General features: G+C 45.2%; 1 protein-coding gene across 3 annotated transcripts in view; it reads left to right on the forward strand.

Moving 5' to 3' along the window:
* Positions 1 to 381: 381 nt before the first annotated feature.
* KPNA6 (karyopherin subunit alpha 6) overlaps positions 382 to 14147 on the forward strand; it is a 31050-nt gene continuing 17284 nt past the window's right edge. Inside the window, exon 1 of one of the 3 annotated variants that reach the window (XM_079989094.1) lies at positions 382 to 590. In XM_079989094.1, the coding sequence (XP_079845220.1) occupies positions 587 to 590 (4 nt within the window). In that variant the 5' untranslated portion in view covers positions 382 to 586. Of the gene's footprint in view, positions 591 to 12342; positions 12404 to 14147 lie in introns of those variants that run through there. The other 2 variants (XM_079989095.1, XM_079989096.1) reach the window with 2 other exon arrangements.

Below are 14147 nucleotides of genomic sequence, written 5' to 3' on the forward strand. Positions count from 1 at the left end.
TGCTTAAAGCTCTTGTATTTTTAAAGCACTGATTAACTAGTGGGGGGAGGAGGCCCCTTTCCGAAACGGTCAAAATATCTGAAATCGACTAATTTAACGGACTGACTCTCGTCAAAAACAAACACACACACCCCGCCTTATCACTTTACGCAGCGGAGGAAGCGGGCTCTCCTCGCCTACGGAAATTCAGGCCACAACAAAAACTGCCTCCTTCGAAGCGGCCACCAGATGCCCGTCTCCTTTCGCTGCCACGGCTTGCCCGGCCAGGATTTCACCCGCTCCTGAATTCCGCTCGAAGCGCTCTGTCCCGTCCTCGCCCCGCCCACCTCCCCACGCCCCGCCCTCAGCTCCGCCCAACTGTCTCTTTAAAAAAGGGGCGTGCTCAGGGAAGGGGCCGGTCTCGGGCGCTCGGTGCCACCGAGGCTTTCTGTCCCGCTTCGGCCGCCGTCGGCTTCCCTTTCGGCCCCGTCCTCCGCCTCCCGGCGCGTCCGCTTGGCCCACCGCTCCGGCCCCGCCCGCCATATTGCCGCCGCCGCTGCCGCCGCCTTTGGAGGGAAGAGAGAGCGACGGAAGCACGCACGCAGGCATGGGTGAGGCTAAGCGCTCGGCGGGGAGGGAGGGCCTGCGCCGGGCATGGGGCGCCTCCTCGGGTGCCTCTCTCTCCCCCTCTCCGGGCTCCCGGGGTGGGCAGCGAGGGGGTCTCCTCCCTTCCTTGAGGGCCTCTTCGGCCCTTCTCTCCCGGTTCTCCTCCGCACCCCAGTCCGGCCTCTGGCGTCGCTGCTCCAGCGAGGCCTTCGCGCTCAGTCCCTTGAACGTGGGGCGGGGGCTCCGCTGAGGCCGGGGCTGTATTCTGCTGCCCTTCTGGGCCGCCTCTAAGCAGCAGTAGCAGGAGGAGGGAGTCTCCCCCGTCTCCCTCCGCGGCTGAGTTTGAGGCAGGAGAGAAGTGCCAGCCCTTCACGATACATCTCTGTGTGAGGGGAGATATATAAATAACCCAACAGGAAGGCGGGTCGTCGGGCGATTCTCCCCCCTCGGTTTCTTCCTCCCTTTCCGGCAGCTCTCACTGTTTCTCTCCGGCGCCCACGCCCCTGGCTCCAGGTATTCCGACCGTGCCGGCGTGGCTTCGGCCCCTTGGGGCGGGTGGGTGAGGTGTCCCCAGTTCTCCTCCATACGGGCGAGGTGCTCCAACTCGCGCCAAGAGGCAGCGCTTGCTAGGTGTCCGTCTCCTTCCCTCTCTGTGGGCTAGGAAGGCCCGCCGTCGGTGTCCCTGGCGGCATTCGGGGCTTTGCTTTCTGCGCCCAGGAGTCGTGCGTTCTCCCCCCGCAACCCAAAAGTCCCTGATATTCTGTGGTATTGACGGGTTTGGTTGAGGTAGTTCTTTCCCGCTTCTCTGGCTTCCAGATATATTTATTTAGTAATTGATTACATTTACATACCACCTTTCCTTCCAAAGAGCTAAAAGTGGCACACATTAGGGTCTCTCCCTACTACTTTAATTCCCACAACAACCCTGTGAGGTAGATAAGGCTGAGAGTAAGTGACTGGCTCGAGTTCACCCAGTAAGCTTCCTGGCTGAGTGGGGGATTCAGACCTTGGTATTCCAAGTCATAGTCCAGCACGCTAACCATTATACCAAATTTGTTCTTATGTTGATAAGTACATCAGAAGGTGGATATTGGGAGTATTTTGAGGGCCTGTGTGACTCTAAATTTACATTCCTGCCCTTGATAAACTTCTACTTGGCTTTTATTGAGGTCTTCCTGGGCGTGCAAACCTCTTTTTGAGTCTGTTCACACAGCATGACAAGTGCACTCCTGGCCTAATTTTGCAGAGTAACAATTGTTGTTGTTGTTGTTGTTTAGTCGTTTAGTCGTGTCCGACTCTTCGTGACCCCATGGACCAGAGCACGCCAGGGTACCAGAGTAAAAATACGAAACAGTAAAGAATGTTTGCATGGGCAGTCACTCTGACATATTGATGGTTTCTGAAATTATTTTACTTTCTTCTGAATGTGTAGTAAGATACAAGTTGTTGCCTTATACCAAGGATGGGAAATGTGGCAGTCACTTGTTGCTGGATTCCCAGTTCCATAATCCCTGAGTTTTGGCCATGGAGCTGAGGGTGATGTGACTTGTACTCCAACATTATCTGGAGGGCCACAGCTTCTCTATCTCTTCCTTATACCAGCTACCTTAGTGGACCTTCTGGCCCTGGGCAGAGGGTTTTCCCAGCCCTGATACCTGAAACCAAATGTGTTGAAATTCTGGGGATTTAACCTGGGATCTTCTGCATGGGAAGATCATCCCTGTTACAGCCTTTCAGAGCTTTGCTGCTTTCTCTAAACCCCAAAACCATCTTTGGCTTTTACTTTGGATTATTTATCTTTATTACCTCTGCATTGATATCAAAGTGGTATTAATAGCTACTCTTGATAGTCTTCATACATTAGATGAAACTCTATGTGTGTTTGCAGAGGAGGACTGAAGTTGTGCATCTCTCTACTCCCACAAACATTTGTCCTGCAAAAATTACTTACCCACCTGTTCTCGCACACTGGTGGTCATTGCAGGCACAGTGAGAACATTAAAAAGTGCAACACCACACCAACTGTTCCAGTTAACAATTTCCCTGAGTAGAGGAGATCTGAACTCTCTACAAGTGACTATTACAAGTTGGCAAAATAATTAGAGTAGACAGCAACATCTGGTTTCTAAGGCCCAGTAGCAGAAGAGGTGAGGAGGTTTCTGTTATGTAGATCCACTGACAGGAGCGCCATATCAGCTCAGCCAGCACATTTGCCCAGCAATGATCTCCCCATTCTTTCTTGTAAGCAACAGCAGCAGCTCTGCTGCCAGGAGGTCAGATAAACGCTCCTCAGGTTCATCACTCTGGGCTTGGTTTCTGCATCTTACTGAAGTTCTAAGTTAAGCGTTGACTTAAGGAAGTTGGAAAAGTCTGTGCATGTCAAAGTTGGATGGGCACATCCACACAATTTCAGCTCCAGTTTCGGGGGATGCATATACAACTTCGGCACTAATCTTCACAGTGGGAAATTAAAACCTATCTGAGACGCTGGTGAGCTGCAGCAAGTTGAATTACAGGCAGCTACCATTTTAGGTATGTCTAATATGTGTGTGACTGCACACACATGCATCACATCAAACTCGGAAGTGTCACAAAAGGGACAGGGCAGGGCAGCCGGAACGTAACCCCCATGCAAATTGCTTGCTCCCTGTACAGGGTTAGATGCAATGGCCTGACTGTATAAGGCAACTTATTATATTCATATGTTTTCTGTGCATGGGATGCCTTGGCTCTTTGCTCTTCCTGCCAGTCCATGTGGAAAAGGTATTGCCAAACCACCTCAAAAGCAGGCATTCTGAACAGGTAGTTCCTGCACTTGCAAACTATGGAGGAATCTGTTCCCTGATTATCCTGACTTTTATCACTTATGTATTAAAAAGCAGTAAAGTAGAACAGAAAAATAGGATCACATACTGCTGCTGTTTAAAGAACTGCACGGGTTGCCTTTTTGATACTGGGGCCAATTCAAGGTGTTGGGACTGGTGTATAAAGCCCTGAGCAACTTAGGACACAAGTATTTAATGGAGCACCTCTTTCAATAACTATTGACCTGAGTTTTGAGAACTGTGAGGTAGGCCTGGACGATACCCGGTTTTCAGCATTGTGATAGAATATCACTAGCTAAACATCGCAATATACTGATATACCACGATGGATGGAGCTGTGTAGAGGCATTGGCTGGCTTCATGGTTTCCCCCGCATTGTGATTTTTGTATAGAACACACACATCATGATTCATGATATATTGCCAAGTCAAAAATTATGAAACTGATATAACAATATGGATTTCATACCAGTTTTGGGCGATATATCAATATATCGCCCAGCCCTATTGCGAAGGAACTCCTGTTTGTCCTGTCAGCACTTGTAGTTTGTTGAGTGGTGACGCGAGATGGGGCCTTCTTGGTTGCAGCACCTCAGTTGTGGAATTACGGTAACTTCCTGTGGAGGTATGGATTTCCCCTTGATAAATTTCCAGTTTTAGTTGAAGCTGCATCTATTTCTTCAGGTCTTCGGGAGATGAATGTTATCTGGAGCTGAGCAGTTCGTAATTGGTTTGTGCTGTACTGAAAGTATTCATGGTTGTAAAGTATTCATAGTTACTGCTTTTTTTCAAAGTAGTGCATTTTATACTGTATTTTATTTTATTGTATTTATTGTATTTGTATACTTTCCTGGGAGCCTATGAACAGCTATTCAGAGATGAAATAATGATAAAGCATGATCTTCCTAGCATCCTGATAATTTTATTTTATTTTCTACAGAGAAGGCTTTTTGTCTAATATGATTCCATTTGAGGAGTCTGGGGCCAAGGTTCCTAATTTTCTTAAGAATATGTAAGTTCTTCTTTTGGCCCCTAAAACAGCTTATAGTAAAATAAAACAGTTAACAAATTAAACATTCCAGATAAGGGGAAATACACCTAAAATCAAGGGCAAGGTGGATTCAAATCAAAACTCATTCAGGCAGCTGAAGGAAAAGAAATGGTGGAAGAATTGTAGTGTTATGTAGTTAAATTTGTCTGGAGTACTTTAGGAGTACATTTGGTATACAGTCATACCTTGAGTTGAATGTGCTTCGGGTTTCACCGCATGTGCGGGAGCGACGAAACACGGCATGCGCCGTCGCGTCTTGCATTCCATTCGGAATGCGAATGGGGCTCCGGAACAGATCCCATTTGCATCGCGTGGTACCACTGTACTGTACTGGCAATAGTCTATTCCTTGGTTGCTGCAGTATTTCAGTTGGTCTTTGTAACACTGTACCAGTTGCTGGAAGAGCACCTAATGCACATAGCAAGGGTTGAACAGGGCTGAGCCAGGGTTCTGCCTGTAGTTGAGAGACTGAGAACATCAAATCAGCACTGAGCCAGGAAGTCACCAGTTCAAAGTTCACCTCATCAGGTTGTCTTAGGCAGGATGTTGTTCTCATAGGCTTCCTGCCTCACCTCATTGTGCTGAGAAAGTTAGCCTACCTTGTGGAGGGCTGTAAGAATTTTTGTTGATTCCCATAAATTTGAAATTGGGGGCAAATAATTTATATAACTTCCAAAGCTGTGTTAAGTAAAACCCTAATCTGTTTAAGTGCCGCTAGGAAGGCAGGGCAGATGAATGCCCGGACACTTGCAAAGTAGCAGTTAGTAGTAGTGGATGACACAGCTCCTAAAATGTGGGTTCAGGTGTAGGCTGTTTGGTAGATGCATTGAAGATGCACCTTCAGCTACTTGTCATAGTTAAGGATTCCTTGCTGCTAGCAAGCAAGATACTTTGAGTGTACAAAGCAATTCATACATTATCTCAGTGATCCCTAAGCAGCCCTATAGTACCTTAAAAATGGATTTATTGTGGCGTATGTTTTTGTAATGTGACATGAACTACACAATCTTAGTCTTCAGATCTTGCAAAACTTTGCTTCAACACACTAACACAGCTACTTCTCTGGAATTCACAGCAGTCACTGCAGATCAGTATTATTCCCATATTGCAGGTGCTTGTACATGTAGGAGTGAGGCTGAGAGAATAGTGGCTTGCACACCTTTTTGCTGCACCAGCTCTGCAATTGGGGCATGGAAGGGAGTACTCCAGGAACACCCTGAAGGAGCCTGCAATGATACTTAAAAGGGCAAAAAACTTATACCCTCAACTTTTGTCCGTAACAACTCAAAGTGGCTAACAATAAATCAATTAAACCAACTAAATGTAATAAAAAATTGCCACACACCATGGCTGATGGTCTAGCCATCGTGTAGACCAGTGTTCCCCAACCTTGGGCCTCCAGCTGTTTTTGGACTACAACTCCCATCATCCTTGACCACTGGTCTTGCTAGCGAGGGATGATGGGAGTTGTAGTCCAAAAACAGCTGGAGGCCCAAGGTTGGGGAACACTGGTGTAGACTAGTGACATGTGGCCCTGACTTCCTGCTCTTACTTTAGTGACAAGACCATGAGACAGAGTAGGATGGTTGCACAGCCATGAACTAAACCCTCTTGTTTGGTAATTGATCACCACCCACATAACTGCACTAGTCATTTTGTTTGGTCTGGGTCTCCTTGGATCTAGCTACCTTGGTTGTAACTTCTGCCATTATAATGCAATAGTCAAAACTCAGATAATGTGTGATCTGATTAGGTGGACTGTATCTGTCTAATCCCCACTGATATTGTGTGACACAGAGCTGGAAACATTTCAGACACCCAGATGTTGAGGCACTTGGATATTGCCACCTCTAGGTGTGATGATGACCTCCATCACCGTCTTTTACAGTATATCTACATCAGGAAAGGGGCGCTTCTGGTTTGTGGGCTAATCCTGGCCAGCCAGGGGATCCAATTTGGCCAACAAGGCCATTTTCCCCAAATCAGGCCCACCTACCTATCAGCTTATGTCACAGATGATGTTAGCTGAATGTGGCAGGAGAAAAGGGTTTAATCCTGTGTTAGCTGGACTATCCTGTTCCCAGCAATGAACAAGATTGTGCAACCAATGTAGCAGGATTCAAGCCTGTTCATTAGCTGAGCAGGGATTTAAGCCCTGTGCAAAAGTGCCCCATTGAAGCAGCTCTCGTGTGCAAGCTGGTTCAAAAAAGCTTTTGCAAAGGCTCCTGCACTCCTGTCTGATCCTCTGGAAGCTCAAATTGGAGTGCAAAGTTTTATAGTCTCCCTCCTACCCCTTTAAGTTCCTGATATTGAAAGCTTAAGCCTCTGAGATCAAGAGCTTAAAAGTGGGGAACAGGAAGACATGCAAAGCGCATGGTATTTTGACAGGTGGACAGCCCTGAGAGGCAGATTCTGATAAAGATCTGGCCTGTGGAGCCAAAAAGTCTCCCTACTTCTGATCTACATCTCTTACACAAGTGTGGTGGAGGTGTCCAACTGTTGCCCTCCTTTGGCAGGATTGCTTGGCCATCATTATGTCCTAGATCTCAAAATGCTTTATTTTCCTCCCTCGTGTGGGAGCCAGCTTGGTCAGCAGAGTAGTGCATTCCACAGATGCTCATGTGCTGCTGGCTTTTGTGAGCTCACTGGGTGGGTGGGATTGAGTAAGCCAGCCATGACCACAGCACCAGGCGAGCTGAAAGAATTGCTGGGATGAAGATGATGTTGTTGTTGTCAGCACAGAGGACACTGTGCCCAAAACTCTTGGCTTTGGTGATCAATCTTACCATTGGGATCGGTCCTAGTTTGCAGTGTGTGCATTTCTTTCTTTCTTTCTTTCTTTCTTTCTTTCTTTCTTTCTTTTCTTAAATTTGTCATTCGCTTTATCTTGCCCAGAGCAGTCTAAAGCAAAGTTGCAACCAAACAAACAGCAAATCCCACATAGATACATTAAGACCAAGAGGAAAGAGAAATGCATTAAACACAACCCACCTACCGGTACTTCTAAAAGGCCACAGAAATAGTAACAGAAGACTGTGAGACATGGAAGACATGCTTCCTTTCCTTGTAGCCTTTTTTCTACCTGGCCTGGGAGGGGAGGGCCCTGACTGACTCCCACTATAAAAGCTGAGGTTGCTGAAGATGCCAGGGACCATCTTGGTTGTCTCTTAGTGCAGACCCAGATCATCAAGTCTGAGAATCTACAGCTGCCAGCCGCCATGAACGAACATTGCCAGGTTGGCAGCAGTAACAGCAGAACATGTTCTATGCTTATGATAATATTTTGTTTTCTTGCTAATTATGCTGTTTTAAATATGTGTTTGATATTTGACTTCCTTTAGTAATGTTTTCTTTTGAAATGTTTAAGAACTTTTTAAAAATTAACTTTGCTGTGTTAATGTTTTATTTAGGAAAACTTTAAGGTAATATTTTAATTTCCAGTTAATTATACTACTTTTAATGTATACTTTATATTTGACTTTCTTCTGTATTGTTTTCTTCTGTGTTGTTTTTATTTGATGTTTTAATGTAGGTTGTAAACTTCTTTGAGATTCCCCCCTCCCCCTCCCCCTCCCCCATGCCCAGCTATCAAGTCTTGCCTACACACTTCCTTATGTGCTCATGGCTGTCCTTCCTTCTAATGCCTTAAGATACTTTGGGCAATCCAGACAGAAAGGCATGTGAGGAGTGGGAATGGGTTTGATTTCAGGGCCATTGCTTGCTGAGCCCTTAAAATGACATTTACCGTAGATTCTGGCGTATTAGGCGACTGGGCGTATAAGACGACTCCCCAAATTGGCAGCGCCAATTTGGGGGGTCTCTTAAGTGAGATGGGCGCACAACCCCAGAGTCTGTCAAGACTGGCCCGTACGGGCAGGGGTACCTTTACCTTTACCTTTACTTATACACTTTGGCAGGTTCGCTGGGCAGTGGCAGTGGGCGGTGGGCTCTGCGCTGGGAGGAAGCTGCCCAGCGATGCTAAGCTGGCTTTGCTGGGCGGCTTCCTCCCGGCGCGGAGCCCACCGCCCACTGCTGCTTAAGAAGCTGCCGCCGCCACAGTGGGCGGCAGGCTCCTCTGCGCCAGGAGGAAGCCGCCCAGCAAAGCCGGCTTGGCATCGCTGGGCGGCTTCCTCCCGATGCGGAGTGCGCCGCCCACTGTTGCTGCGGCGGCAGCTTCGGAAGCAGCAGTGGCGGTGGGCTCGGTGCTGGGAGGAAGCCATACCCGGCGTATAAGACGACCCCCGGCTTTTAAACCTCTTTTCCGGGGTTAAAAGGTCGTCTTATACGCTGGAATCTACGATACTAGCTTTGCCTACACACATGTTCCTAAAGCAGATTGTATGTTGGGTCTGCTAAACTGGTTGCAAATAACAAGTGGCTTAGGTATTGTTTGAATGTTGAGTTCAGCCTCTTGTGTCCCAGTACATTGAAAACAGGTTCCTAGCTGTACAGGAGCCCAGTTGGTCCTGACAGGAGTCAGTATTACCAGAGTTCTAATTACTATACATGAGCCCTTTGGAGAGGTGGTAACTTTTAGGGGAGGACAATTTAAATGTGTCTGTGGCTGTATGTAGAGAGTGGAGTCTCTTTGTTTCTACTGTATGGACAAAGCAGGGCTCTGCTTTCCCTTCCTGTCCTCCCTTTTCTCTTACTGGCTGTAGGTACACATCTGGTAGTGGTTTTGTGTTTGGTGGTGAAATTCACTATGAGCCCTGTTGGAAAGAGAATCTCTGTAAAGCAGGAGGTTGTCTCTGTTTCTGACTTGGGGGAGCAGACAGAAAGCTTGACAGTTCCAAAATCACATTGGACTGCTGGGCCACAGCTTCTCACCTTGGGCAAAAATTTATTCCCCGCCCCAGCCGCGGATATCTGCCCGAAGCGCGAGGCGCTCTGCTTCAGCGCGCCCTGTGTTCCGGGCAGCAGGCTGCTATCCACAGCCTAGGGAGCCCTGCGGGAACTCCCGCAGGCTCCCCAGGCTTGCTGATAGCTTCCTGAAGCGTGGTGAGCGAGAGGGGTCGGTGCGCTCTCCACGCTTCAGTGAAAGCCTGCATTCGCCCTATAGGACGCACACAGATTTCCCTTCATTTTTGGAGGGGAAAAAGTGCGTCCTATAGGGCGAAAAATAGGGTAACTGATTTATTTAAGTGGTATTTTTATTTTACCATTTAAATTTTGCATTCTGCATTTTTTATTGATGGGTAAAAACCATCCAGAGAATACAGATACATGCATGGCAAACAGATGTAATAAAACAAATAATTGAATGACATGATTCAGATCTTCTCATTGCACATTATCTGAATGCATGGAGGGTAGTCTGAGAGGGGTTTCTGTGCCCTTATTTATTTTAGAAAAGCATTTATCAACAGCTTAGTATTTGAAAACGATCTAAGTGGTGAAAAGAAACAATGCTGTTAAAACAAAATACAGCCTAAAACCAATTAAACAATAGCATGAAAGCATCTAAAAATAAATAAAACAGGGATTTGTGGGATTCAGACATATGAAACGGGATCTAAACTGGGCATGTGTCTTCTGAAGGTGTGATGGTCTTTGCATATTGAGTATGTCAGGAGAAGGCAGGCTTGAACAGAGCTGAGAGTTTCTCTCAATCCAGAGAAATGAGTGGGAAATCTAGTTAGTCATTCCCTAGTGACTGCCGCATGCTTGGCACAGAGTGAGACCATCACAAAATACTCCTGCTGAATCCTGGACTTAGTTTGCATGGAGGAGCCTGCATTTTAAGCCGATGATGTCTGCAGGTGGTGTCTGCTGCCAAACTGCTCACTGGCTCCTCATACTTCCTTTGGCACCAGGAGCCAAAGATGACAAGCACTCTGTTGCACTCTGCCATCAGCTTGCCAAATTTAACTTGTGAGCCAGTTTCTTAATGGGTGATGGGAGCTCTGTATTGGATAGTACAGGATTTTGTTAGAGAGGTCCCTTAAAGACACCTGCTGGGTATATAATTAAGAGAAGAGGAGATCTGTGTGTTTATTCTCCCTTCCTTTGCAGTGCCTTAGGAATTCTCCCCTGTCCCCCTCAACAGTAGTACTGTCAGATTCCATATTTACGGGGAGCAGCTGTTTGGAACTTGGAATTTCCACAGAGCCTAGCAGGGCTTAGGATATCACTAGTCAAGATGGAAGCAAAGACTGAAAGCAAGGAGATTGCTGGATGAATTTGGGCCCAGTTTCTAGACTGGTGTGCACATCTGATTCCAAGTTGGGAGGGAATGCCAGTGTAGGAGACATGTGGGGAAAGTAGACAGTGTGTTTTGCCATCAAACTATAATGTATACTCCAGCCCTTGACTAAGTTCTTGAGCTCTAAGTGTGTACTTTGCAACCTCTGAGCTGTAGGCACAGGATGTTACTGTGTCATGAAGGAGCAGAATCTATTCCATGTACTTTTTGCAAGGAATGGATCCTGAGAGTGAACCTACTGTTACTTTGTTTGCTCTCCGTGACCTCTGCACATAGTCCAGTTGTGTTGCATACTGCCGTGATGCTTGCTGGGCTATGATGATCAATTGAGCCATGATGGTCAATTGGCTGGCATCACCGGTATGACTGATCTAAAGAAAGAGACCCATTTAAAAAACAGTGGTTCCATCAAAATACACCTGATATCTGCAGACAGGTGCCAAAAAGGTGAATGTTCTCAGCGTTAGGGTGGTTGGGGAAGAAATCCCCCTCTCCCCCCCCAAAAAAAAACCCCAGGTAAACATCTGATGCAGCCTTGATTCTTTCACATTTGGCATAATAATATTTTTTTAAGTGATGTGGGCTGTTTCTAACATTTTGTATAGTTCTGTACAGGTGAATTTCTCTGTCCTGCTGACCCCCAGCACACCCACATTTCTTTTCCCACAAGTCCTGCTGCTTGGGCTTCCCTTTATTGGTATGTGAGTTGGGATAAAAACACTGCTGCATTTGTCTAATCCATATACACATTAGCTCCCCCCCCCCTTCTGTCTGCTATTGAGTCTGACTCAGCAATGCAAGGCCGAGTTTTAGACATCTGGATTTCAGCAATTACTCAGCGGAGATGATTAGTGAGGTAGGAAGCACAAAGCGGCGACATAGTTAACAGGAGACTGGAAAGCCATAGCTGAAGTTTGGACCCGGCTCTTCTGTGCTTCCTGAGTCAATTTTGGTAAAGCCTTGAGCAGCCAAGGCTACTGACCTTCAGTGAGAATGATTAGATAGGTTTATAGCTCTCTGTGTCTTCAAGGACAGGGTGGGTGTTGGCCTTTCTAAAAACACCAGACTTAAGTTTTGATAGGAGACAGAAGCAGGAGGGTGACGAGGGGTGAGAAAATGCAGTTGTACATAGCACTTAGATGGGTGTGGTTGGGAGTGGAGGACTAGCTTGAGCTCAAACAGTTTAGGGAAATCTGGGTTTGGGGGAGTTTTGAAGAAAGAAAGATGAGTGGTGCTTCGTAGACAATTCCCAGGCAGAGGCGGCACCAAGGGAGAACAGGAAGAATTCAGGAGCAAATGATCTTAAAGCTGTAGAGAGTAGTGGAATAAGAGGTTCAAGAGCAGGGAAAAGTAACTAGGAGGATTGAGAGGGAAGTGGATCTGGGCTAGATTGTTAAAGATTTGCAGCCATTCCTTAGACATTATGTAAGTTTGTGGTGGGAACGATAGTTGAAATTTTCCAGGAAGAGCTTTGCAGTCATCCTGAGTGAAGCAGAGCTGTTTTAGCTGCTTTATTGGTAGTTCCCCACTATAGCCCATTTGACAAGCTTCTTTTGCTGCCCAGCTTTGCAATGAAGTTGAAAATCTTCTTTTGTGACATGTGATGTTGCTATGGAAATGGGGTGCCATTATCATGCATACCTCGTTATGACTTCATTGGTGGGGTTAAGGCCTGGGCAAAGCCTGGACCCAAAGGCTGGCTGAAAGTGGGATTGGAAGTTAAGAATTGGGTAAACAGGTGCTAGATCCTACTTGTATCATATAAAAATTCCTTTTCAGTCTCATCCTTCCCTCATTTTTCTTCAACTGCTACCTGCAGTAGCATAAGATTGAAGAAAGGTGGAATGTTTGATCAACTTGGGTTTTGAGAGCATTCCTGTTTGGTGTTGGAGAAGTTCTCCTGGACTTATACTCTAAGAGCAGAGCTTCTAGGGTGTTCTCTGCAGGGAGGTTGGCTTTGGAACAGAGGTGGACTTTTAGGCAGCTGAGCAGCTAATCATTTTAACCATTTATGTCAGATACCTTATAATCCTTTTAGATTGCAATGAACTGCTACTCAAACTATTAAAAGAATTGAGTCTAGGTGAAAAATTCCAAAAAGGCATAAATACAATATATAACCAGCAGAAGGCAAAAATTATTTTTAATGGAGAGTTTGGAGAAGAAATTAGTATATTCAAAGGCACAAGACAAGGATGCCCCCTATCCCCAATGTTATTTATAATAGTATTAGAGGTTCTATTAAAGAAAATAAGACAGGACAACCAAATAAGAGGAATAGCAGTTGGTGAAAAAAAGATATGTTAAGAGCTTTCGCAGACGATGTCATGATCACAACAGAAAATGCCCTACAATGCACACCCAGAATATTGGAATGTATAAACGAATATGGCAGATTAGCACGATTCAAATTAAATTATGGGAAAACAAAAATATTAGTGAAAAATATGGAAGAAAAAGATAAAGTGAAATTACAAGAAATTGGACAAAATTAAAAAGAAAATAAGGTATATTGGAATTAATTTAACAACAAATACTATGGATTTAAGTAATGAGAATTATGGGAAACATGGAAAGAAATAAAAAATGATTTGCAAGTATGGGGAAAGCTAAGTTTATCCTTATTAGGAAAAATATTGGTAATAAAAATGAACATATTACCAAGGATGATGTTTTTATTTCAAAGTATCCCAATAATAAGGGAGAAAAATGCTTTAACAATTAGAAAAGAGATTTGGCCAAATTCGTGTGGTCAGGAAAACCCCCCGAGAATAAAACATAAAATAATCATAGATAAGAAGGAAAGAGGAGGATTTGGCCTCCCTGACGTGGAGTTATACCATGATGCAGTGGGTTTGACCTGGTTAAAAGAATGGATTAAACTAGACGATTCGGATGTATTGGATTTAGAAGGAGTAGAGGTGAGATTTGGATGGCATGCCTATCTAATAGATGAGAAAGTTAAAGTACCGTATTTTTTGCACCATAACACTCAATTTTTTCCTCCTAAAAAGTAAGGGGAAATGTCTGTGCGTGTTATGGAGGGAATGCCTATGGGTGGCATGCCTACGGATTTTCCTCCTCTAAAAACTACGTGCGTGTTATGGTCAGGTGCGTGTTATAGAGCGAAAAATACGGTACATAAAGGCTTCCTAGGGCATATAATCAGAAAGTTTATATATAAAATATGGGAGAAATATAGAAGACTCCTAGAGCCAAAAACTCCATAGTGGGCATCGCTGGCAGAAATTGTCGCAGTGAAAAAATGAAATATGAAAGAGAACTGGGCCACTTATAAAACTGTATTAAAGGAAGAAAATGGAGAATTGGAATTAAAGGACTTTACAGAAATTAAAGTTCATATTAGTGATTGGTTCTGATATATTCAAATTAAGTATAGATTAGTGAAAGGCAAAAAGATAGGATTTGAAAAAGAAATTTCTAAATACGATAAATATTTAATACAAGAAAAATATAAAAAA

Source organism: Podarcis cretensis, assembly GCF_951804945.1.
Source record: "Podarcis cretensis genome assembly, chromosome: 8".
Taxonomy (NCBI): domain Eukaryota; kingdom Metazoa; phylum Chordata; class Lepidosauria; order Squamata; family Lacertidae; genus Podarcis; species Podarcis cretensis.